Source organism: Chaetodon auriga, chromosome 7, assembly GCF_051107435.1.
Source record: "Chaetodon auriga isolate fChaAug3 chromosome 7, fChaAug3.hap1, whole genome shotgun sequence".
In the NCBI taxonomy this organism is placed as follows: Eukaryota; Metazoa; Chordata; class Actinopteri; order Chaetodontiformes; family Chaetodontidae; genus Chaetodon; species Chaetodon auriga.
The window spans coordinates 1,188,954-1,212,500 of NC_135080.1; the positions used below are offsets into that span (position 1 = coordinate 1,188,954).

General features: G+C 47.5%; 2 protein-coding genes across 3 annotated transcripts; one reads left to right on the top strand and one right to left on the bottom strand.

Annotated features, from left to right (window-relative positions):
• Positions 1-1,019: 1,019 nt before the first annotated feature.
• LOC143322933 (E3 ubiquitin-protein ligase TRIM21-like) lies at positions 1,020-5,049 on the bottom strand. Its single transcript, XM_076734379.1, has 2 exons — positions 4,947-5,049; positions 1,020-3,784 (listed from the first exon to the last, which is right to left on the bottom strand). Exon 2 carries the CDS (start codon positions 3,780-3,782, stop codon positions 2,037-2,039), a length of 1,746 nt encoding a protein of 581 aa, XP_076590494.1. The 5' UTR covers positions 3,783-3,784; positions 4,947-5,049; the 3' UTR covers positions 1,020-2,036.
• Positions 5,050-5,493: 444 nt separating this feature from the next.
• clip3 (CAP-GLY domain containing linker protein 3) lies at positions 5,494-21,382 on the top strand. Of its 2 annotated transcripts, none has more exons than XM_076734497.1 (14): positions 5,494-5,607; positions 9,574-10,008; positions 11,687-11,826; positions 13,823-13,916; positions 14,130-14,291; positions 14,401-14,519; positions 14,648-14,884; positions 15,145-15,280; positions 15,738-15,887; positions 16,021-16,152; positions 16,376-16,499; positions 16,657-16,724; positions 17,068-17,140; positions 17,336-21,382. In XM_076734497.1, the coding sequence occupies exons 2-14, from the start codon at positions 9,597-9,599 to the stop codon at positions 17,388-17,390; spliced, it is 1,902 nt and encodes a 633-aa protein (XP_076590612.1). In that variant the 5' UTR covers positions 5,494-5,607; positions 9,574-9,596; the 3' UTR covers positions 17,391-21,382. The 2 variants fall into 2 exon arrangements, with proteins under 2 accessions (XP_076590612.1, XP_076590613.1); XM_076734498.1 differs by lacking the exon at positions 5,494-5,607 and adding an exon at positions 6,280-6,768 and having other exon boundaries at positions 6,803-10,008.
• The last annotated feature ends 2,165 nt before the right edge of the window (positions 21,383-23,547 follow it).

Below are 23,547 nucleotides of genomic sequence, written 5' to 3' on the forward strand. Positions count from 1 at the left end.
AGAGAGGAGGGCGGGCAGTACAACGTCCGGTCCAATCAGAAGCAAGAGTGAGTCTGACCTTCGATTGCAACATAAAACTGCCATGATGGTTGATGGCAAAATGCCCAAAGTGTGGTCAATTATATCACCTGTATGAAAAACAGAAAGCATTCTGAGACGTGACGACTTCAAATAGTAAGAAAGGAAATGATTATCAGCTATGATTGTTAAAAGCGCTGTAAATGTGGATTTTGGCACAGCTCTGACCTGTTTCCACCAGAACAGACTTTATTCACTCCGTCTCACTGGAAACCAGTCAGGCACTTCTACAAGGTCTCGCAAAACACCAAGAAACCAGAAAACAGCCCAGTACATGAAGAAGATCAGGAAGAATCTGTCTCCACAGAGAAGAACCCATCTGATCCACTGCCTGACTGAGCTGAAGGACTGTTCTTCACTGGAGGAGATCCAACAGCTTGACCTGCAGGAGTCTCTGGACTGGACTGGAGGGTCCAAACTGTAGACTGGGAACCCTCAGGTGAGAGTAAGGTAGGATGCTTTGGTGTAACTCTGTCCACTGACTCGTCTTTTGTGCTTTATTTAGTGTTGTTGATGAAGTTGTCGGTTTCTACGTCAAACTATTTGTGCTGCATAATCACTGTGTGAATTTTATGTCTGTTGAGAGAGAAGACTGTGTTACAGTACAAACCATCAAATTGTTCCCAAATGTACTGGATTGGAACATGATTATGAACATCATGGTTCCCTCCTGGAGTCAGCGTTTCCCAAAAACCTGAGACGAAAGTGTTTCATGTCACTTTCAGGTTGAATCAAAGCAGCCTCACAGAGAAGGAGTCAGGAGCTCTCGTCGCTCCTCAGCTCCGACTTCTCTCATCTGAGAAAACTGTACCTGAATTACAACAACCTGCAGGATTCAGGAGTGAAGCGGCTCTGGGCTGGACTGGGCAGTCCACTCTGGAAACTGGAAGCTCTCCAGTCAGCTCAGGTTAGTCACGACAGTACTGCATGCTGATTTGTTTGTGTCTATCCGTTTATTCAGTTTAATCACTGATAAAAACATGAATCTCTTCAAGGTGAGTTGCTGTGGTTTGACAGAGAAAAGCTGTGGAGAAAAAAACCTACAAATACCCATCAGATTTCCAATCATGTCATTTTTTCTGTGTAACTGTGAACACCACTGTCCTGTTTTCCCTCTTCGCTTTCATTACACCAAAGCATTTATAATTATGGGTACAGCGTCCTCGAGTGGCCACGGGGCATAACTGCACCTATATCAAAACAAACAAAGAAGTCATTACATGCCTCGACCACTAGAGGACAGTGTACACACACTGATATAATGCTCACAGAGAAACTAACTGTACCCAGACTACCAGGCAGGTAGCATACCTGAACATGGATAAGAAGTACAATCAGGTAAACTCCTCCTGAACTCTGTTTGTCCAGCATAATACAATCAGCTCTAATGCAAACAACCAGCCGTGAATATAACTTTTAACTGTGTAATCCACTGTGGAGCAGCAGACTTCGACTATGACTAAGATCTTTACATATGCCAACATATGACAACAATTGTCCCCAAAACCTTGAACACAGAGTCTGATGTGTTTTGAATATGTGATCAAATAATCTACCATATGTGGAATTAAAAAAGAAGAAATCATTTAAAATAACATATTAGAAGTGTACACACAGTCATGAGCTTAATGTATGACAGTATGACATTATCTGCTGTATCCTGATGAGATTTTCTGGTGAGTCAAACTGGTCTGTGTCTCACTCAGATCTTAAACATTAGCTCCAGATATGACTGTACTATGATGACTGTGAAAGCTATACAAGCACAAAACACATAAATGCCAAAAATCCCTCTAAAAATAGGCACCACTGTACTGAGAAGTAGTTAAACACATCTCATCACATCAAACATTTGACTGTACAGATTCAGACTCAGTAACATCCTCTTCACAAATCACAGCTAGTGCGAGTCGGGCTTGAGTTCACCAAACTGGATCACTAAAGTTCCCTTTCCTGCATCAGACAGGAGTGATGTGCAGAGGAGCAGAGATGCTCGCCTCCTCACAGCTGGGACGGAACAAAGGGTAGATCTTAGTCTTTGCTGAGTAAACTCTGAGTGTTAATAAATTAGTCAGAAACGGCACACTTGCTGCAAAGGCACATCCTGTGAAGGAGTAGATCAGATCCCGAGTATCCACGTTGTAGAAAGACACCAAGCGTCCTTCGTAATCCACAAACACTCCAACCTTCTGGGGCTGCTGAGACAAGGGCAGGATGACCGGAGGATTAGTGTTGACCTGGCAACGCCCCCAATACGACCCCAACGTCCAGCATCCGTTTTCAGGGCTGAGAGACAGATCAACACCCTTCTTGCTGATGGACTCTCTCGCCACCCCAACTTCCCATCCTGTTTGTCCTTTAAGCGTGACTTCATAGTAGAACTTGCCGGAGGAAAAACCCTCATTTCCAAGGACAAAATGGAGGGAGTCAAACCTTCTGGGGTTGTCAGGGACTTGCCTCTTTGCGCCTCCATCCCTCACTTGCTTCCTGTCATCTGTGACGATGAGGGATGGGTGTGCTGTGTTGGGGTCCAGAGTAATGTTTGTTGCATATTGTTTCTGGATTTTCCCAAGCTCATCATCAAACACATCCTCTGCTTGAGTATGCATCAGTTCCTCCAGCTTCTTCTCTTGATCTGCTAGATTGACTTCACTGGTAATATCCTCCATCTGTTGGTTGAGCGTTTCCTCCATCTTGGCCATCGCACCCTTCACTGTCTCTACCTTCAGGAGAGGTTGGACTCTGGCTGTAAAACACTGTTTTGTGTTTGAAGAGGACGAGACGAATGGGAGGTCCTGGAGGAGGCTAAAGTCATCCTCGGTCTTTGAGAGCTCTTCCAGCTTGGCTCTGGTCCGACTGTTCTCGACAATCTCAAGATCCAATTGTCTCAGGAGTGCTTCAGCCAGCTGCTCTGCTGCTCTCTGCTTCTCCTCCAGCAGCTCAATCAGCTTCACCTTTCTGGTCTCGATCATGGCCACCAGAGCAGCGAAGGCCTCGGCGGTTTCTGCTTTCGTTCTCTCCACTTCCTGCCGACCTAGCGTCATTGCATTTTTAATCTCCTTAGCCATGGTGCACTTCTGGCTCAGAGTGTGCTTGACACTCCTTTTCATATGCGCCACCTTAGTTTTCCTCTCCTTCACCTCTTCCTCTAAAGAGACAGCTGTGTGCATCACATGGTCATCCCTCAAGCACACCATGCAAACACAGCTTCCATCTTTCCTGCAGAAAAACTCCTTCAGCTTGTTGTGCTTCTGGCACACCCTGTGCTCAAGCGTCGCCACGGGGTTGATCAGCGTGTGCCACTTTAAGGCCTGAACTGTGTGATGTGGTTTCAGGTGAGTGTTGCAGTAAGAGGCCAAACAAACCAGGCAGGATTTCAGGGCCTTACGCTTCATCCCATGGCAGAGGTCACAGGGCACCTCCCCAGGCCCGGCAGGGGAACCACTGTCATCACCTGCGACGCCTGTCCTCTTGAAAAGCTCCAACATGTCTCTGAATTCTGTATTGACTTGCAGCTCAGGGGATGTGCTGCAGTTCTCCTTGCACAGTGGACACTGGTGGAAGTCACTGCGGGTCCAGAAGTTGATGATGCAGCTCTTGCAGTAGTTGTGTCCACAGGGCGTGGAGACGGGTTCAGTGAAAACATTCAGACAGATCGAACACAAAAACTGGTCTTCAGACAGGGACATGTTGGCTGAGGCCATGTCTGGAGGAGGTAAGAAAGAGGAGAGGGTAGAAGGATTAAATCAAGGACTAGACGGAACAGGTGCCTCCTGATGGTGCAGTCACCTCTCTGGGATTCCTCCAAACTCATTGACCCTTTGAACTACAGCAAGAGTTACACTACAGAGTACAGAGTTCTTGGGTTGTGTCGTCAGAGTGTACGCCGTTATCTCCTCTGTTTGTTGGACGAAGCCAAAAATAACGCAGGCACTAACTTTTCCAAGAGGACTTTTTACGTGTTTACACATAAATGTACAATTACTCATTCACTTTAATGAAGGAACAGAGGTGTCAGAATGCACTAAGGAGGTCATAATCCAACACCCCCTCAACCCACCAGTTTTAGAGGAGACTGTAGCCTACCGGTAACACCTTTTTCAGCCTTCTGATTAGCCGACATGCCTTTTGGTTTGCCGTGCTTAACACCAGGTGGACTGCCCGACTGTCTGATGGACAGATCTTCATCAGGTTTAGGGTGTGTCATCAGTTAGGTCAAGTCTGTCTTCGCTGAGGTCAGTTCAGTCTCTCAGTTTGCTGTGCTTTACCCTCAATTCTGTTTGGCTGACCTTTACTGGTCAATGAATTCAATGATTTTTTTATGACTATATGTAGCATGAATCACTTTGTTCATATGTAAATCATATCAGTATGAATCCTGAAATAACCAGAACTGATTCATAGCAAAGCCACGTTAGCATGCTCACGACTCCATATACATAAAGTGTTACTTTCAGCTAAGCTAACTGGCTTTTGAGTGTGTTGTGAATGTGGTAGGATCAAGCGTGGGAGTTAAATATGTCCAGTAGCATGTTTGTCTGTCATTAAGGTGATCTCAGTGCAGATACTCAGAGTCTGACACGATGGACTGGAGCTCAGTTTGATGAGCTGGGTGATAAACAATGGAAGACAGCAGCAGCGTTCAGGCTCTGACGTCACGCTGTTTCAGCTGAGATTATGTGAAACAACAAATGATTCAAAAATCAAACATTTTTTTAAAATGTTTTCGATCCTCTAAGGAGCTAACGAGGTGTGCAGAGGGATGCACTGCCTGGAACCGAAACTGAAGATTTCATACTCTAAAAAGTTCTATAACAAAATGAATTAGAGCGAAATGACGTCAGAACAGGTAAAAAGTCAAAGCTCACCTGTTTATTAAATGTCTCAGCTGTTGTTTTCCCTCGGTGGAACAGCAGGAGTAACAGCTGGAGAGGAGTCTGCTCTCAGTTTCGTTTCCTCTCAGCAGAGTCGACACCGCCTCTCCTCCCGCTCCTCCTCCTCCTCCTCCTCCACCACCTCCACCACCAGCACACCGTGTGTGTGCGTGTGTGTGTGCGCGTGTGCGTGTCTCTGTGAGGACCGACATGACTTTACACACTGAGAGTGAGGACATTTGTGTAGGGAACTTTGGAAACATTTGGGGAAATTTTAGACTAATATGAGGACATTATAAAACCATAATAGAGATACGCAGACATGATGATGATGATTATTATGATTATTATTATTATTATTATTATTATTATTATTATTATAATCGTCCTGTGCAGCCTGTCATTACTTCATGTGTCTTTCAGTGTTTATTTCATGACTTCTTGAGCCAATAAGCTTCAGCGCCTTGGACTGAATGGACAGAGGGAGGGGGGGCGGTGGAGAGAGGCAGACTGGAGAGAGAGAGAGAGAGAGAGAGAGAGAGAGAGAGAGAGAGAGAGAGAGAGAGAGAGAGAGAGAGAGGAGCATCAGTGTCGACGCTGCTGTGATCGGAGAGGAGAGAAGCTCATCGTCGAACCACCAGCGGCTTGTTTTCAGGTAAAAACACCTTCAGCTTGTGTTTCTGGGTGGATGTGACTCGTTTTCAGGCTGTTGTTTCCGTGAGGATGAAGATGCTGAGGCAGAGGATGGAGGGGCGCAGCTCAAACACAAACCTCCGAAATAAACCTGCTGTTTGCGGACAGCCTCTGTCAGAACCATCATCCTCTGTTTTCAGCGTCCGGCTGGTCCGAACGTCCACGCCTCGGTGTCTCTCTGCGTGTCTTTCTGTCCTTCTGCGTGTGCGTGTCTTCATTGTTTGCCCGCGGTCCAGCCCTTCGCTACGCACATTGGCACAAACCGCAAACGGCGGCTGTCGCAGTTCGTCTCTGGTGTTTGTTCTGTCTTTGGATGACAAACATGGCTGCTGGGTGTGAACTGAAGCCCTGCAGCTCGCCGTTTGGGCTCCTCTTCGTGTTTTTCTGCGATGTTGTGTCTCAGGTTTGGTTTGTTGTAAAATGGAGGCTGCATGGAGGAGGAGGAGGAGGAGGAGGAGGAGGATGCTGCCATCGCCTTCCTCCGCCTGCTGGCGCACATCACATGGTGTTCACACACCCTTCAAATCATCCAAAAACAACCGACAGAACCGTCAAGCAGCGGACTGAAGACCTGCGGGTGCGCACTTAAACACGCGCTTTTCACTGGTTCTGACGCTCGTTTCCATGTTTCCAGTGTTCCCACAGAGGCTCAGCGTGACGCTCCCCCAGTCTGGAACCAGATAGAACGGACCAGCACAAGGTCGTTATGAGAATATAATCCAGTATGTGATGATTATACACCCGGTTGTACTGCTGCTGGACACACACACAGACACACACAGACACACACACACACACACACACACACACACACAACGGATCTATTCATCATATCATTACAATACTCCAGAAATACAACAATGAAAAATACACAAAAGGATAAAAACATCACAAAGAAGAGAATTTTAAAATGACTCTTCTTTCACTGAATGCTTGTTGTAATACTCTGGTTTTGATTGGCTGGTCGTTCAGCATCACATCTGGACACTCTGCCTGATGTCTGAAACTTCATTCGCCTTCGTTTCTACTCAGCATCTCTCCTGGTCACAGGCTGGTGGAGCTGAGCGCCGACAAACTCGCTCCATCTGTGGAGAAGTGATGAGCTGCTCAGGCACTCGTTCAGGTGACGTTCACGTTCAGGTGACGTTCACGTTCAGGTGACGTTCACGTTCAGGTGACGTTCACGTTCATGTCAGCATCGTGTTCCAGGTGTTCTGAACTTCAGCTCTGGCTGTCCTCACACAGCAGATCAGCTTTGGTTTGAACAGCGTGAAGCCGCATCACAATTCAAGTCAAAGTCAACACAAAATCCTTGAGGAAGACCAGTTTGGTGCGATCAGAGATCCTCAGCAGACGATCAGTGTTCGTGTCGCTGGGTTTGCAAAGAAAACGGTTGATTCTGATCAGAGTTTTTAAATTGTCTTGATTTTTCGGGCAGATTTATTGTTATTATGCAAACGTCTTCGCTGTGTGCACACTTTCATGTTTCATGAGTGTGAGTGTGTGTGTGTGTGTGTGTGTGTGTGTGTGTGTGTGTGTGTGTCCTTGCTGACTCATATGGTCATGTTGCGTAACCTTTGTCGTGGCCTCAGCTGAGTCCTGCTTCAAACGGTGATTACTCTTCTGTTCAGGCAGGAATCAACCAGCTGAGACCTCAGATTACATAAACCACATTACAGATACCAATAATTACTCAGCAGAGAAATTAAATCCACCAAATGTCCATCGCGACGTCTGCTGTACGGAAAGCTGGAGAGGACACGTGTTGTTTTCACGTGTTTGTTACTTTGTGATCTCGGCAGAACAAGCTTTGTGTTTGTGATCTCAGAGTAGCTGCTCTGAGATCAGCAGCAGACATTTTACTCGACACGGTATGTTTGCATGTGGATGAAACAAGAATCGGAGCTTTGCTTGAACCTCCATCGATGAACCGAAGAGCTCGTGTTCACGCTGCATTCACAAGAACTTTAAAGTCAAATTTGATCGTGGCTGATCGCTTTTGTTTCTCTACAGATCCGAATCCCACGTGTCTGGATATCTGATGCAACTGATAGCAACTGTTAGCTTAGCATGTAGCTGCTGCTGCAGACAGTAGCTGACTCATTAAAAACAACAGAGCTCCTGTTTGTGTGGATCAAACTGTACAACTCAGACTGCAGAGACTCATATTTGACCTACTGGTTGATCTGTGTGTGTGTGTGTGTGTTTGTGTGTGTGTGTGTGTGTGTGTGTGCGTGCGTGCACTAAGCCTTCGACATGGGCAGACAGTTAAAGGGGGTGTTACTGGTTGAACTGGCTTCTTGGACTGGACAGGACTGTAACTGGCTGCTCTGCTCTTTATGTGGCGTCGTTCACGCTGCAGCTCACATTCAGGATGAATTAATAATCAGGTTTCTTCTACGTGACTCAAGTCTGATGGTTTCTGATCAGTGTGAACTGGAAGACTCTCTGTCCCAAAGAATTCAGTTCAAAGTGGACGATTATGCAGAACACATTTTAAATTTACATCTAATGCTAATGTCCAGAGCCAGTGCAGCAAGAACTGAACTTGATTCCAGGCGGCTGAATCACTGCCTGCTTCTCAAACTCGCTCAGAGATTCAAATCTTTCTGCTGGCGTCGACAGCGACTGTTGATTCTCCAGCTGGGATATAAACTGATCCCATCAGAGAGTTGTAGGAGGGATTCAGAGTGCAGACATGGGTTAGAGTCATGCTAACCTAGCCTCCAGCACAGCTTCTGTGCACAGAATGAAGATATCAGTCACTGCTGGTAGGTTAGCTTCAGCCCTGGAGGCCAGAGTATCGTTCCAAGATTTGTGCCATGTGTTGATCCATCAGATTGATGTTTCAGAAACTTAAGTGACATCAGAATATTAAGGACAAAGCTGCCTTTGAGATGTCAAAACACACCTTTTTTGTCTTAAAATTGACTGCAGTACAGTTTGAATGATCCACAATCACATGAAGAACGTTTATGAATTCATCGGCCCTATTTTCCCTCCGCCTCGGATGTCTGATGACGGAGGAGAAGATGGATGGTTTGATGATGGAGGGAGTGGCTGCCGGGTGGATTTCAGCATCTCGTCCATTTGCTAAAGTGGAGAGTAGATTTAATCCAGTCAGGCCTGTCGCCAGCTAATGATGGACAGGGAGCGTGAGCATTAGCCTTTTTAGCTACTGCCATTATCGGTACGATGCAGTGGGTCAATTAGTTTGCTTTCTCCTTGTTTTCTCTCACACACACTCTCCAGAGCTAAACATAGCGCTCCTCTAAAGATGCAGAACAGGAGCAGAGAAAGGAAGGAGGAGCAGCATCAGACCAAAGCGAAGCAGAGCAGCTGGTTTAACCTGAATCCTCAGCACAGCCTCTGAGCGGAGCTGTGTGCTGCCTCACCTGGTTCACCTGTCAGAGCCGCTGGCTGCTCAGTGAAATGATGTTTTACAGCCAACACGCTGCGTGTGGTGGTTTAATCAGCTCTCCTGAGATGTGAGCAGAAACTTAAAAGACGAGCCGTCCACGGGGAAAGTCACAGATGGCTTTCAGGTTCAGGTTTAACTTAGACTTTAGTTTATTGATCCCAGTTTTTGGAAATTTAAGTGGTTTTCCTGCGCTGTTGTTCCACCATTAATAGTATTTTTTTTTCATCTTAATCTGTGTGGTGTTTTGGATAATATGTGATGAGGCTGAACAGTTAAAGCTTCAGCGACATGTAACTTTTCACTTCAATACACAGTGATTCAGTATTCAAGATATGTGGACAAGGTGAGGCCTGACTGTCGCTGCCTGTTTAGATTTTTATATTAAATCGGTTTGAATTGATGTGCTGCTTTTAGAAAATGAAAAGAAAATTTAATGGAAATCTGGAAACACACATAATGGCTCCTTACAGGTTTGATTTAGTTCATTTCCTTTATCGTCTCTCGCAGGCCCAGCTGCAGCATCCCTCATCATGACTAAAGAGGAGAACCTGGAGGTGCAGGAGAAGGAGAGGCACGACCGGGAGGAGCAGGAGGAGGGGAGGGTCCAGAGAGAGGAGGAGGAGGCGCTGACCGAGGAAGAGGAGGACAAAGAAGAAGAAGAAGAAGAAGATGACGAGGAGGAATATGAACTAGAAGAGGAGAGGGAGGAGGAGGAGGAGAGGGCAGAGGTTGAAGATGAAGAGGAGGACGAGCAGGAGGAAGAGGAGCGGGAGGAGCGAGAGGAGCGGGAGGAGGAGGAGGGTCCAGCGGCCAGCCGAGAGTGTGACGCCGAGCTGGAGGCGGAGCCGCTGTCAGTGTCCGAGTACCAGAGTCCAGTTCACGAGCCACGCCGCCGAGCCATGGTGCACCCGTCCGCCCAGGCACCGCTGCCCAAAGACTACAGTACGTCATACCACCTTAAATACACGCTGCCATACCGCCTGAAATGCACGCTGCTATACCGCCTTAAATACTACAAACTGTCATACCACCTTAAGTAGACACTGTTTCACCACCTTCAATACTACACACTTTTATACCACCTTAAATATAATACTCTCACACCCAAAGATGCAGTGTTATACCACCTTAACTACCCACTGTCATTACACCCAGGCAAGTCATACTGCCTCAGACGTACAGTGCCACACCTTTTCTGTCCACACACATGGCTGTCTAAACTATTGAATACCACCTTAAATACGTACTGTCATATCCCTTTGCTGAGTTATACTTTACCTAAAGACTGCAGTAGCCCATACCACCTTAAATACACAGTGATATACCTCTCTGGCCAGGCAGTGTTGCCTAAGGACAGCGGTACATCACGCTGACTTAAATCCATGCTCACACCATAAACCAAGACGACAGGGTGTCATACCGCCTTAAAATGCTGCATTGATGTTCAGCAGTGGCCTTTCTTTAAAGGAGTTTCACTGGTGCGTTCAGAGTCGCACAAACAGTGACGCTGTTGTTTGCACAAAGGTTTTCACTTCGCTGTGGATCAAAATGATTCAGTTCAGCTAAAATCTTTTATGTGTTTTTGTGGAAACATTAGAAGAGAAACGTCAGCATGCAAACACACCGCAGAGCTCAGCTCTAAAGCAGCACCAGCATCTCCATGTGGCTGCAAAACACACAGACATGCGTGAAGTTTGAAAGTAGAGACAGGATCACAGAGCGCAGACGACGGTCAGCGCACACAGTCTGCATGACCGACAGCTTTGAACAGCTCCGGACCGACTGTGGACGCCAGGCTCATTGATATTCATCAGGCAGACTCAGACTGGGCCAACTCCATTATGCACTCTGTGTGTGTGTGTGTGTGTGTGTGTGTGTGTGTGTGTGTGTGTGTGTGTGTTTTCTGGCCATCTCTGCTGTCCAGCAGCGAACACTGAGCCGTCCTCCTCAGCAACAATCAGTATTTCAGGGTCTAGTTTCCAAATGAAGGTAAACTGGAGCCTGAGGTCGGCGGGCAGATCAGCGCGTGGTCACCGGTGATGTTAGCTCTGACTGTGGAGGCAGCTGAGGTTAAAGGTGAAGGTCTACTCTTTGATCCTCAGCGCCTGGTCATGAGCCACAGTGACAGCTGACTGCTAAGCTAACCAGCTACAGTGACAGCTGATTGCTAAGCTAACCAGCTATGTGTGGGCGAGCTTGCTCCGCCTGCTGTCACCATTACCCTCTCTGCAGAGGTACCGGGATGAACCACCTCAGGTGACACCACCATTTCCAGTGGGACTTTTAAAACCACTGTGTCATCCGCTGAAGGACTCCTGAGCTGTAGACCGTCAGGAGTCGTGACGTTTGCTGTCAAGCTGATTGCAGATACTCGGTGAAATGAAATCTGCCTCCGAGCTCAGACTGCAGAGCTGGCAGGAAGAGAAACTGCAGAGCTCACAGGTCACTTCTGATTTGATGATGGTGGCCGAAACCTCCTGGCATCAGCATCGCCAATGATCTGTTTTTTTTAACTGATGTGCTTCCTCTTCCCTCAGCTTTGCTTCTGTTTCTCCTTCAGCTATTCATGGTCTCATTGTCTCTTTTTGGGTTTAACTTTCCTACCTCCATCCGTCTCCAGCCTTCACCTTCTTCGACCCCAATGACCCGGCCTGTTTGGAGATCCTCATGGATCCTCGGACCACCATCCCGGAGCTGTTCGCCATCGTGCGTCAGTGGGTTCCCCAGGTGCAGCACAAGATTGACGTAATCGGCAATGAGGTGAGAACACGCACCAACAACGCTAAACCAACTCTGCACTCAGCTGGTGTTAGCACAGCTAGCTGGAGTTGAATACAATACACAGTGACATAGAAAAAAAAGTCTTTTTTGTTTAACACAACAGCTAAAAGACTTGTGCTGAAGGACCTGAGGTGCCTTCCTGGTTTACACATTGTGAGCATGTCCACAAACAGGCAGCTGTGATCAATCTGAGCCTGGTCTGAGTCCCCTCTGGGCTGCAGAACTCTGAACAACAGATTTACAGCTTCTACCTTCAGATAGAAGAGATAGGCGAGCCATTATTAGCCTGCAGGATGGAAAAGAGTGCACTCGTCTCTGTCGAAACAGCCACACTTAATCTGTTTTTCGGATGATACGCAGCAGATTTAAGTCCTGAGTTAAATACGACCCTGATGTTTCTTGCCTGTTTGCGAGGGTAGGCGAGAAGCTAAAGCTAAAGAAGCTAACAGTACAACCACAGAGTTTAGCTTCAAAGCTGCAGCTCTCTGTTGTCTTGTGGCTCAAACCTTTAAGCAGTTGTATCGCCTGCCCTAGTTATTCGGGCCTGGAGCCTGAATCTGTACTCGGTTGTCATTGTCACATTGACCCAGATTCAGTCCTCTGGACACACACACACACGCGCACACACACACACACACACACACACACACACACACACACACACACACACACACACAGATAAAGAACAATGCAGTCCCACTGAGCAGAGTGGAGCTGCTGTCAGAGCTGTAAGAGCAAAGCGACACTTGACACTTCACATTTCATTATTTTCAAGGCATGAATCCTAATCTGAACGTAATAAAAACAGGAGTGAAAGCTGCAGCAGTGGAACTGCCAAACAGGTTGTTTAAAGAATCAAAGGTGCACAGGTGTGGCAGAGCTGGTTTTTACCTGCCACTCAGCGTTTGCCTGCCAGCCTCACTGTGTGCATACTGCGAGTTTAGCCAGGTGAAAATGCAGCTTGTTATGCAGGATTTGGATGCTTCATCTGTATTAACCGAAGTAATTAACTGCATGGTTTAGCTGCAGGATCGTGGACACACATCGATCTGATTGATTTATTTGAATATGAGCAGGTCGCTCTGCTGCGTCGCATTGTGCCTCTGCTGCAGTGACGTGTTTAGTTTAGTTGAATCTCTGAGAGGTGACGTTTAAAAACACACCTGCAGTCACCGCTTATCGCCGTACGCAGGTGACACCAAAGAAAAAGACATTCATTTACATGTGTTGCCTGGAGACTAAATCTTAACCTGAGGTCAACCTTGTGGGGACCTCTTTGTCCAAAATAAGAGAGTCCCCACAATGTCAGTAATGCAAGTACACACACACACACACACACACACACACACACACACACACAAACATGGTGGTAATGACCCAGTTAAAATGGCTGCATGCACTTGAAAGGAGAGAGAGAGAGATGGGAAGTGACTGAGGCTCTACCATGACTCAGCAGGAAGCTGAGTCAGCCTGGAGGAGTGAAGACGGAGTGAAGTGAGACGGAGCCGTCCGATGGAGGGAAGCCTCAGACGGCCGCCGTCATGCTCTGAGCGCCAGCTGCCTCCTCGCTGCTTTCAAGCCTCGTGTCATTAATTTGGTTTTAATTTAGCAGATCAGATGATAAATGATGTGACAGAGAGCCGAACTCAAACTGGGCCTGAAGCTTCTGGTCCAGACGTTTAAAAACCTCAAATAAAAGTGCATCCAGACAACATGACCCTGTTCACCTGAGCGTCAGGTAACTGTGGAGCTGAGGAGCATGAATCAGCTAGCTTAAAGCTTCTGAGCGCTGATGTTTTCTTGCACAGAACAACTAATTATTCTGTGAGATGATACAGGTTCAGAACTGAAGAGGGAGTGAACAGCTTCCTCTAGGATGTGTGTGTGTGTGTGTGTGTGTGTGTGTGTGTGTGTTAAGCTGCTCTGACCTGAGGACAGAATGGTGTCTTTGAGCTGCTGTCCGTTGTGTCCTCAGATCCTGAAGCGAGGCTGCCACGTGAACGACCGCGATGGTCTGACCGACATGACGCTGCTTCACTACAGCTGTAAGGCCGGAGCACACGGAGTCGGTAAGACGCTCATTAGACGTGGATCCATCACTCGTTTATCAGCGTTTTTGAGGAGGTGATCAGGATTAGCTGCTAATTATTGGCATGATATCCAGTGAAACAACCAAAACCAGCAGTGAACTGATTCTCCTGATAAATGCTGTGCGTTGAGCCAACGTTCGATTCTGCTGCCGTGAAGCTGGAGCTGACCTTTGAACCTCTCCCTGTGTGCAGGCGACCCGGCGGCAGCGCTGCGTCTCAGCAGTCAGCTGATCTCTCTGGGCGCCGACGTGAGTCTGAGGAGCCGCTGGACCAACATGAACGCTCTGCACTACGCCGCTTACTTCGACGTCCCAGAACTGATCCGAGTCCTGCTCAAAGCCAGCAAACCCAGAGGTGCACGCGCAGTGTTTGTATTCAAAGCTGCAGCTCAGTGCTTAGTTACTGATGTTTCCGTTCGTGTTTTTAAAAACGTGCCTCCTCTTCTTCTTCTTCGTCTCCACAGTGTTGAACTCCACATGCAGTGATTTCCACTACGGCACAGCTCTCCACATCGCTGCCTCCAACCTCTGTCTGGGTGCAGTCAAATGTCTGTTAGAGCACGGCGCCAACCCCACCGTCCGGGTAAAAAGCCTCCACCTGACCGTCTCCTGGGGGTCGATAACCGCTCTGAATCGTCATTCTGTTTCGCTTCGCTCTTCAGTCTGACTCTGACTCTTCTTCTCTCCCTTCTTTGACGTGTCTCGCTGCAGAATGATAAGGGTCTGGTTCCGGCGGACGTGGTTCCCGACCCCATGGACATGAGTCTGGACAAGGCGGAGGCCGCCATGGTGGCCAAAGAGCTGAAGCAGCTGCTGCTGGACGCCGTCCCTCTGAGCTGCAACCTGCCCAGAGCCACTCTGCCCAACTACGACAACATCCCAGGAAACCTGATGCTGTCCTCGCTGGGCCTGAAGCTCGGCGAGCGCATCCAGCTGGACGACATGAAGGTCAGACGCAGGCTGAGGAGGAGACGTGATGTTTTAATGCGGCGATGGCGAGCTGACTGAAAATATCAGTCGTTGGAAGCGACAGCCTTAAAATTAACATTAGAAAAATAGAAAAATCAGCTTGTTGGCGCTCTCTGGTGGACAGACTCTGGGATGCAGTCACTGTTTTTAAATGACCTCAAACTTAGCTCAGTGTCTCTTCACTGCTTCTGTAGAGATTTCACCTCTGACCTCTGAACTTCTCTCTGTCTCTCCGTCAGACCGGCACTCTGAGGTTTTGTGGTACCACAGAGTTCGCCAGCGGTCAGTGGGTCGGCGTGGAGCTCGACGAGCCGGAGGGGAAAAACGACGGCAGCGTGGGCGGCGTCCGCTACTTCATCTGCCCTCCTAAACTAGGTAACAGACAGAACAGCTCCGCTAATCTGTGTCTTTTCTCTTCAAGCAGAAACATCTAAATTCAGCTTAAATGCTGAATGTAGGTTCATTCCTCTTTGTTATTAACAAAATTCTGCTTAATGCTGAAAGATCTGCTGCTTCTGCGGCAGTTACAGCAATGCAGACGTGCAGCAGCGCGTAAAGAGGTGCACTGTTGACTGTTAGCCTGCTGTCTGCTGGACTGGACCACTGGAGCTGGAAATGCTCATATTAGACTGTAGTGTGATACTGTGTTTGTTAAGGAGTGGACTCATTTTGCAGGTGATTTGGTTAGCAGTAAAGCTCCTTAAATAAAATCTGAAAATACACATTAATGTATTCAGTGCTGTTGAAGAGATTCGAGAGTGAACACTGGACGTAGATTCATCTCATCGTGTCTCTGTTAGCTTCGAGGCTTCACTCTGTTCGTCCTCTGCAGGGATTTTTGCTCCGGTGTCAAAGATCTCCAAGGCCGTGGATCAGACACCGTCATCTGTCACCTCCACCCCCCGAACCCCCCGCATAGACCTGGCCTCCCGCCTTGCTGGAAAGACCAAGAAGGAGAAAGAGAAGAAGGAGAAGGAGAAAGGTAGCGTAGCTTTAGCATAGCTCTCATGTTGTATTACTGCATGTTAGAGTTCACATTTCTTCACATTTGGACAGCACAGTGTGTTTGTTATCGGTGCGTCGTTGATGTGAGCGTGTTTGCTGTGTGTTCGCAGCCCAGAGGAAGAAGACGTCAGTAGCCAGTCTGGATCCGGAGGGACTGAACGTGGAGGTTGGAGATCAGGTTCTGGTGGCTGGACAGAAAAACGGCATCGTCCGCTTCTATGGCAAGACCGACTTCGCTCCAGGTCGGTCTGCTGGTCTGCAGCTGATTCTCTGCTGGACGCTGTGGCTAAATGATAATGCTAAATATTAGCCTTCTAGCATGTAGCTGTGTGCATGTTCAGCTCAAAGTGACAGTGGAAATGTCCTAAAATGGCCACTGTACCCTCAGGACACCCTCTTGATTGTTTGTTATTGTTGTAAGAGCTGTGATGATCATCCTGACCCGGCCTGTCTGCGTCCCTGCAGGGTACTGGTTTGGTATCGAGTTGGATCAGCCGACGGGAAAACACGACGGTTCGGTGTTTGGAGTCCGCTACTTCAGCTGCCTGCCCAAATATGGAGTGTTTGCTCCGCCCTCCCGTGTCCAGAGGTGAGCATGTGATCAAAGACGCCACGAAACCTGAACGTTCTCTGAATTCATCATTGTTTGAGTTTTCCTGCTGAGTCAAACCGAGTTTATGAATCCAGTTTGGTGCAGCATCTTAAAATCACCGGTAAACCGACTGTTGTTGTCGTGGTCTTGTCAGAATCGGAGGCCCTAAAGACGGATCACAGAATGACAAGTCCATGGTGAAGAAAGTCCACCAAGTCACCAGTAAGTGTCTTTCATTGACTTACAGAAGGTGTTAGAGGCTCACAGCGTTTCACCACTGTTTTCATGGTTTCCTCCTTCAGTTATTGAGCTCAGCTTTACATCAGAGAATCTCAGCATGAGCCACCAGGCAGGTCTGAAACAGCCCAGTTATCTAAAGCTGACTGTTAGCTAGCTTAACTTTGTGCCTGCTACCACCTGTGATGGCTGATTATATTGAAACAGTCAGTTCAGCATCACTGGGTCAGATGTCACCCACCTTTGAATCCAAAGCCGAGCGTCGCCTGAACGTCGTTAACGTCCTGATGTTTGTGTGTTTGTGTGTTTGTGTGTTTGTGTCCTGCAGTGTCACAGCCCAAACGTAACTTCAACACGATGCGTTCTCCTAAAGACCTGACCTCTGAGAGCTCCATATCCAGGTGAGACCAGAGAGGGCCGACAGGTAGACCGTGCTGTGGAACAGAGCCTCACCTTGACTTTGTATTCTAACTGAACCGCTGCACCTCTCCTCCTCCTCCTCCTCCTCCTCCTCCTCCTCTGCCTGCCCTTCTCCCTCTCTCACGCTTCTTCCTCATCTTCACCTCCTCCTCTCCCTCCTCCTCCTCCTGCTCCAGGTTGCTGTTCTGCTGTTGGTTTCCGTGGATGCTGCGTGCTGAGATGCAGTCCTAACCACGCCCTCCTTCTTCTCCTCCACCAGATCGATCTCTCTGCTCCTCTCTGCTCCTCTTTCTCTTCATCTTTTACTTTTGCTTTCCTCTCTGAGTCTCTGCAGACTTTCGCTGTCGTCAGTCAAACTTGTAGTGAAACCTCGTCCCTCTTCTCTCTCCCCAATCCCTCTAATTTAGCCGTTCTATAGCAAAATCTATAGTGCCTTGTATTGATCAAAATGTCCTGCATTCCTTTAACGAAGCTGAGAATCCAGCTCTGCTAAAGCAATTCCCCTAAAATATTCTCTTTACACTTTACGAGTCTTCTGGTTTTGTTTCACTTCTCATCTCATCGTCTCAGCTCGGTTCATTTGTTCGTGTTGTGTCTTTATTTGGGGCAGAAAAACGTCTGTTTGCTTTCTCTGAGGATAAAAACAATCGCACCACGTTAGCTTGTGCTGCTACACCTTTTCTTTTTGCTGCTACTCTTTTGGGTCTCACTAGATTCTGAAACGAACCAGCAGCAGCTTGGAATTAAGAAATAATGCTGACGCGTTGACTCCAAAAAGTCTGCGCGCTCGTCACATTTCGTCCAATGACGTTTGCCAAATGGCACGACATGTTTTTCTGAGCCCTGAGGTCGATGTGGCTCAGACTCGAAGCGCGAACCTGCTCGATAACGGCGCCTCAAACACAACGCGTCACCTTGATTCTGCTCAAAGCGTCTGTAGAAAATCGGATGTCAGGTTGTGGGTTTGTAGCGTTGGAGGCTACGAGAGCCGCACGCTCGTGGTCTCTGATTAACGTGGTCACACCTGGAACAGGACGTCAGTGCTTTGATCACGTCTCCGTCCCTGAATCTGTCCACCTTTTCTCACCTGCATGCTTTAACCTCAGATGTCAAACTGAGGGGTTTTTTTGTCTTTCAGACGTGTGAAACAGGCAGAATTTGTCCGTTCGGAGGTTTGTGTGAAACACAGGGTTTTACTACAGGAAGTCCAACTCAATGAAGTTTGTCTTAAAGTTTCACAGCTGGATTTGATTCGATCCAGTTAACTTAGTCTTGAATAGATGAAGCCAAATACAAACGTTAGTCCATCCAGTTGAAATAAAGTATATTATAGAAATCTTGTAAGGAGCTGCAGTCGTAAGCTGTCGTCAACCAAAAGTGCTAACGGACCCAAAAGGACGAGTGTGTTCAGCCACGTGTGACGCGCACGTTTCTCTGTTCTGCCGTCACGTCTGACAAGTTAAAGCTAATCTGAGCTTTAAAGCATCATCAAACACTCATCTCCTCCATCTTGAGCTTTTTGATTTCCTAAAGTGGAAAGTTAAACTCTGGATAAACTCCAGAGAGGCCATGATATTTGTCTCTACCCCCCCCCCCCCCCCCCATCCTTCTTCCTCCATGTAAAAGACTTCGTGCGTGTCGTGAACGTGAGCATCAGCAAAAAGACAAAAACACAGTTTATCTAAACTTTGGTGTGCTTGATGTTAAACTCTCAGCAGTGTGTCAGCGCTGCAGCTGGTTCCTGCGTTCGTGTTTCTTTACGCTCTGTCAGCACACGAATGAGGCAGACGTTCAAAAGCTTTGAGGAGATCACCAGGCGAGTCAGAGAAATCTACCTGTGCAGGTACTTTTACACTGAGCTCCTTCAGCACCTTTTTTTTTGGTACATTTTACAATGTTTTTCAAAATCCAGCCGACCTTTTGCTTCAAAAGAGGAGAAAACAACCCTGAAATTGTTGTTAAAGTCCCAGAATGCAGCAGCCTCTGAGGCCGACCTGTGCGGACTCTCAGCAGACTGAACGAGTGCGTCTCAGTCGGCCTTTGAGCTCTGCAGCCTCGGCTGAAGGAAACTCTTTGTGGTTGCTCCTCCTGCACACTGCTGTTGATGATTGTTCTTTTTGTGGCCGTGGAATCAGCTTCAGCATCATCATACTAATGAGCCCTGCGGTGCTCTCGTCACTCGTCAGGTGCTCAGTTTAGCTCAACCAGCTGCAGAGTTTAATCAGGCCGAGGCTTTTCATTCTGGCTCTGAGCGTCGCTGCTGAAGGAGACACGAAAGGTTCCGCCTCCTCCTGAGCTTTCCTGCCTGCTGTGCATTCAGCTCTGATCAGCTTAGCGTTTCAAACACAGTCCGGCCCCGGTAGCGCTCTGCAGTTCAGCTCAGGTGAGCAGAAATGAACATTCAGCCACTTTTGTGAAGTATAGCACAAACTCTGAAACTGTGCTTAAAAAGTTCTGGACGACGGTTTCTTGTAAATGTGAGAATCTCGACGTCTCGTTGACACGATATGCAGATGACTCACAGCTTTACCCTCCTGCTTTGATGCCGTTAGCTCCTTCCTCTGCTGACCCATCCGGACCTGAGCAGAAGAGCCCGATGAACTAAAGAATCTCCACATGTTGTAGTTCACATCTGTCTCTAATTTCACATGCAGAAGTGTTTTGCTCCTCTGCAGCACGCTGTTCATTGCTAAAGCTGCACAGGGTCAGGATCTGCTGACTCCTTCATCCTAGACGTCAGTGGAGCGCAGTGATGGTGAGGTTTGTCTTTGTACAGTAAACGTACAGTACAGTCAGTGTCCCAGTGTCGGGGTGAACATAGTGTTCTTACTGCTGTCTAAATGTGGAGCTTTCTCTGGTTTGGCCACTAAGTGTCACTAGTGAGTCACTGGTTAATCATCTCACAACAAACGAAACGTTACCTTCAGATTTCCTCATTACATATTCTCTGTTTGTTCTGATCAATTTGAAGGACGGAGCCGGTTCTGTCTGTTTCAGCTCTTTAAATACAAACCTCGTGAGTCCTGCAGACTTGTAGCCGTGATCCTTGTCCTTGTTTCCAGGCAGCCTTCACTTCCTGCTCATCTCTAAGAAAAATCAGCTGCAGAACTTTATGCCAAAGTTTAATCATCTTTGTCCTGTTTGTCTCCCCCTGGTGGCGAACTGAAGGATTCCACGTCGTGTGAGGCCTGATAGCTTTCTGCTGCCTTGTCAGAAAATCAAACCAGGAAGATGAACAACGTGCAAATATAGAATTTGGACGTCAGTTACATCGAAATCAAACCACCACCACAAAAATGGCAATAATGTTTGATGTGTAAAGCTCAACCAGCTCCACACAGAGACTTTAAACCAGTATCCCTGACTGGTTTAAGAGAAATGTCGTTGGTGTGGACACAAATTAGTCACATGGAAAAAATAATTAAAGAAATTAAACCTGAGGCTGATAAAATGATCATTTCTCCCCCCATACACCAGTTTTGTGGTTAGCGCCGCTCGAGCTGGAGGTCAACAGTGAGACCATATACATTCTGACTGAAGCCGCCGGTACACCTGCAGTACCAAGAGTTATCCAGCAGGAGTCGTTGTTTGACATTTTGCCATCAAACACTTGTCAAATCACTGTCAGCTGATTTTCACGTCGTAATCGCTGCCTGTGAAGAAGGAGATCAATCACAGACCGATTGGAAAATGCTGATCAGGAGTGTCGATTTGTAGCTGATGAGCTGAAACGTTCAGGCTCGCCGCTCCGGCCCTTTAAATCCTCTATAATCGATCGGTGTTCGTGTCTGAGAATATAACGTTGAAGTCATTCTCATAGAAACTAACTCAGCACTGGTTGTTTTAACATTAATAAGTCTTAAGAATAAACAGTATATAGCCTATTTTTTGATAACTTCACTAAGTGTACTTTTTGTTTTGTAGTGCGTGTGTGTTACTTTGTGTTCGGTCACAGTCCGTGTGTGCGCGGGTTACTCCTGTTTGAGACGTGTGTGACGCTGGCGGACGTTAAAGAGGAAACAGGGGAGAAGGAGCATCGGACGTCCTCATCCTGACAGACACTCACTGCATGCTCTCTCTCTCTCTCTGTGACTTCCTGTCTCAGTATTTTCTGCTTTGAGTTTTTGGGTATGTGTATCTTCTTCCCATCAGCATGTAAGTGCTTCTAATAATAACAGTGACAACTCTATGAATATAATAAAGAATTTGATGTTGTTTTTCTACCTCTCCTGTCCACTGCTTCACTCACACTGAACATTCTGGAGGTTGAGTTTCCCTGTAAGTACACAGGCGGTACGATGAAGCCTGAAGTGAGGCTGAACGTTCATCACACCACAGATTCACTCAGCCGACTGACGCTGGTTTGTGTGGAATTAAACTTTTAGATGGCAAAAGACAAGACATGATATAAAAAAAAAAAGTGTTTATGAACATGAATCTGGAGCTAAATTTATCAGGCTTTAGAGATTGAGTTCATCCAAATGTTGCCGAAACACAGTTTATATAAAGACAAAAAATAAAAACTAACACAGGGCTGAATTCATATCACAATAACTATATTTTTATTTCAGATGGTGCTTGTGTTCAAAAACCTACAAACAGTATCTTTCGTACACTGATTTCCATAAATTACATAATAATTTATAAGTAGAAAACTACGAGTCTCAGTGGAAAAGAAACTGAAACATTTCACAGTTAAATGTCCTCAGGAGTGTAAAGTGTCAGACTTTCCCAGCAGCCTCTGAATGCATCATCATCAGTGAAAATGTTCTGTGGGGTCACCAGCAGCCCCATCAGATAGCGAAGGTCCAGCCTGCCGAAGTGCCCCTGAGCAGGATGCAGTCAGCTGACCTTTGACCCCTGAACCTCAGACCGGCAGGTGGACCCTCCGTCAGCTTCAGAGGAAGGAGGTGAAAGGCCTCCTCTCTGCTCCTGCGCCGTCGGGACGGGAGGGAGATTTGACCTTTGACCCGCTGCGCTGCCGCTTCCGCCTGGCTCTGCGGTTCTTAAACCAAACCTGAAACACAGAGTGAGAAAACCTCTGTCAGAAGTTCTGCGATCAATATTAACGTGAATCATGCGTAACGTGTCACGTGGAGAGCTTTTACGCGGCTCCACGCGCGGCAGCCCATCAGTCTTTCTCCAGCCTTCAGTGGCCTCACGAGGCATCATGTCGGACTCACCCTGACGGTCTCCTCGCTCAGCCCGGTGCTCCTCGCCACCTCCGCGCGCGCCTCCACCGTCGGGTAGTGCGTGAGCTCGAACAGCGCCTCGAGCCGCTTGATCTGACTGTCGGTGAAAACCGTCCTCAACCGGGACTTCTGACGCGCCTGCGAATGCGCGGGCACGCCGGCGTGCTGGCAGCCATGGTAACCTGCCAACTGCTGAGCAGCTGGTAAAAAAAAAAAAAAGAAAGAAAGAAAGAAAGAAAAGAAACACTTCAATGATTTAGTCAAGAGACAGAAAATGCGCGAAAAGTCAAAGTGAATTCTGAAGCTCGACGATCTGCGGTTCTTTCATCCTAAATAAAACTTTGAAAAAGTCCCTAAAACGTCACACTTGAACTGATGAAAGCTGTTCTTTTTAGGTTGGACTGAGGTCAAAGTGTTTGCGGGCCAACGCTCACCTGCTGCGTCCTGACTGATGAAGCGCACGAGCACTCCGGAGTCTGAATAAACGCTGCTGAAGTCAGTGTGATGGAGGCCGGCTCCAAACGGGTAAAACGTCTCTCCAAAGCTCATCCCTCGGTGCTGCAGGAAGCCTGGCATCGGCACCGGGACCGGGACCGGCGCAGCAGCTCTGAGGCTCACTGGGTCCAGGCTGAGTCCGTCGGGGGCTCCCTGGAGATATCCGTCCGGTGAAAAGCGCATCAGCGGCGGCTTGAGTCCGAGCTGCGGGGACAGGATGCGCTCGATGCTGAAGTCCGACACTCCGCTTCCGTCCATCCTCACAGTGCGCTGCTGAGGCCTGAGAGCTGGGAGACCTGCACGGTCCAGTTTTAAGGTGAAGAGCGGAGCCGCATCAAACAGCCGGCGGCGCTTTAACATGCTAATGAGGAGAAACGTGGACTTTGATTTGAGCTCCTGAACTCTTTGACTCTTTGAGCTGAAGGTGGAAACTGTTCACTTCACTGGACTCACTTTAATGTGTTCATTTCATCCCATTCAGGTGCTCATTTTCACTTCTCTTCAAACAGCCTCATCGCCACTGAGCTGAAGACGCTCTTTATTCAAAATGCTCTTATTTTGTTGGACTTGTGTTTGCTTCTCATTAAGTTTAGAAAAGGTTTTATTTTTCACATTTTAAATCCTGTTTTTAATTTAGAACATTTGATCTTGTTGTACTGATGAATCCATGTTGTAATTTGTGTAACATCCAATCTGAAAGC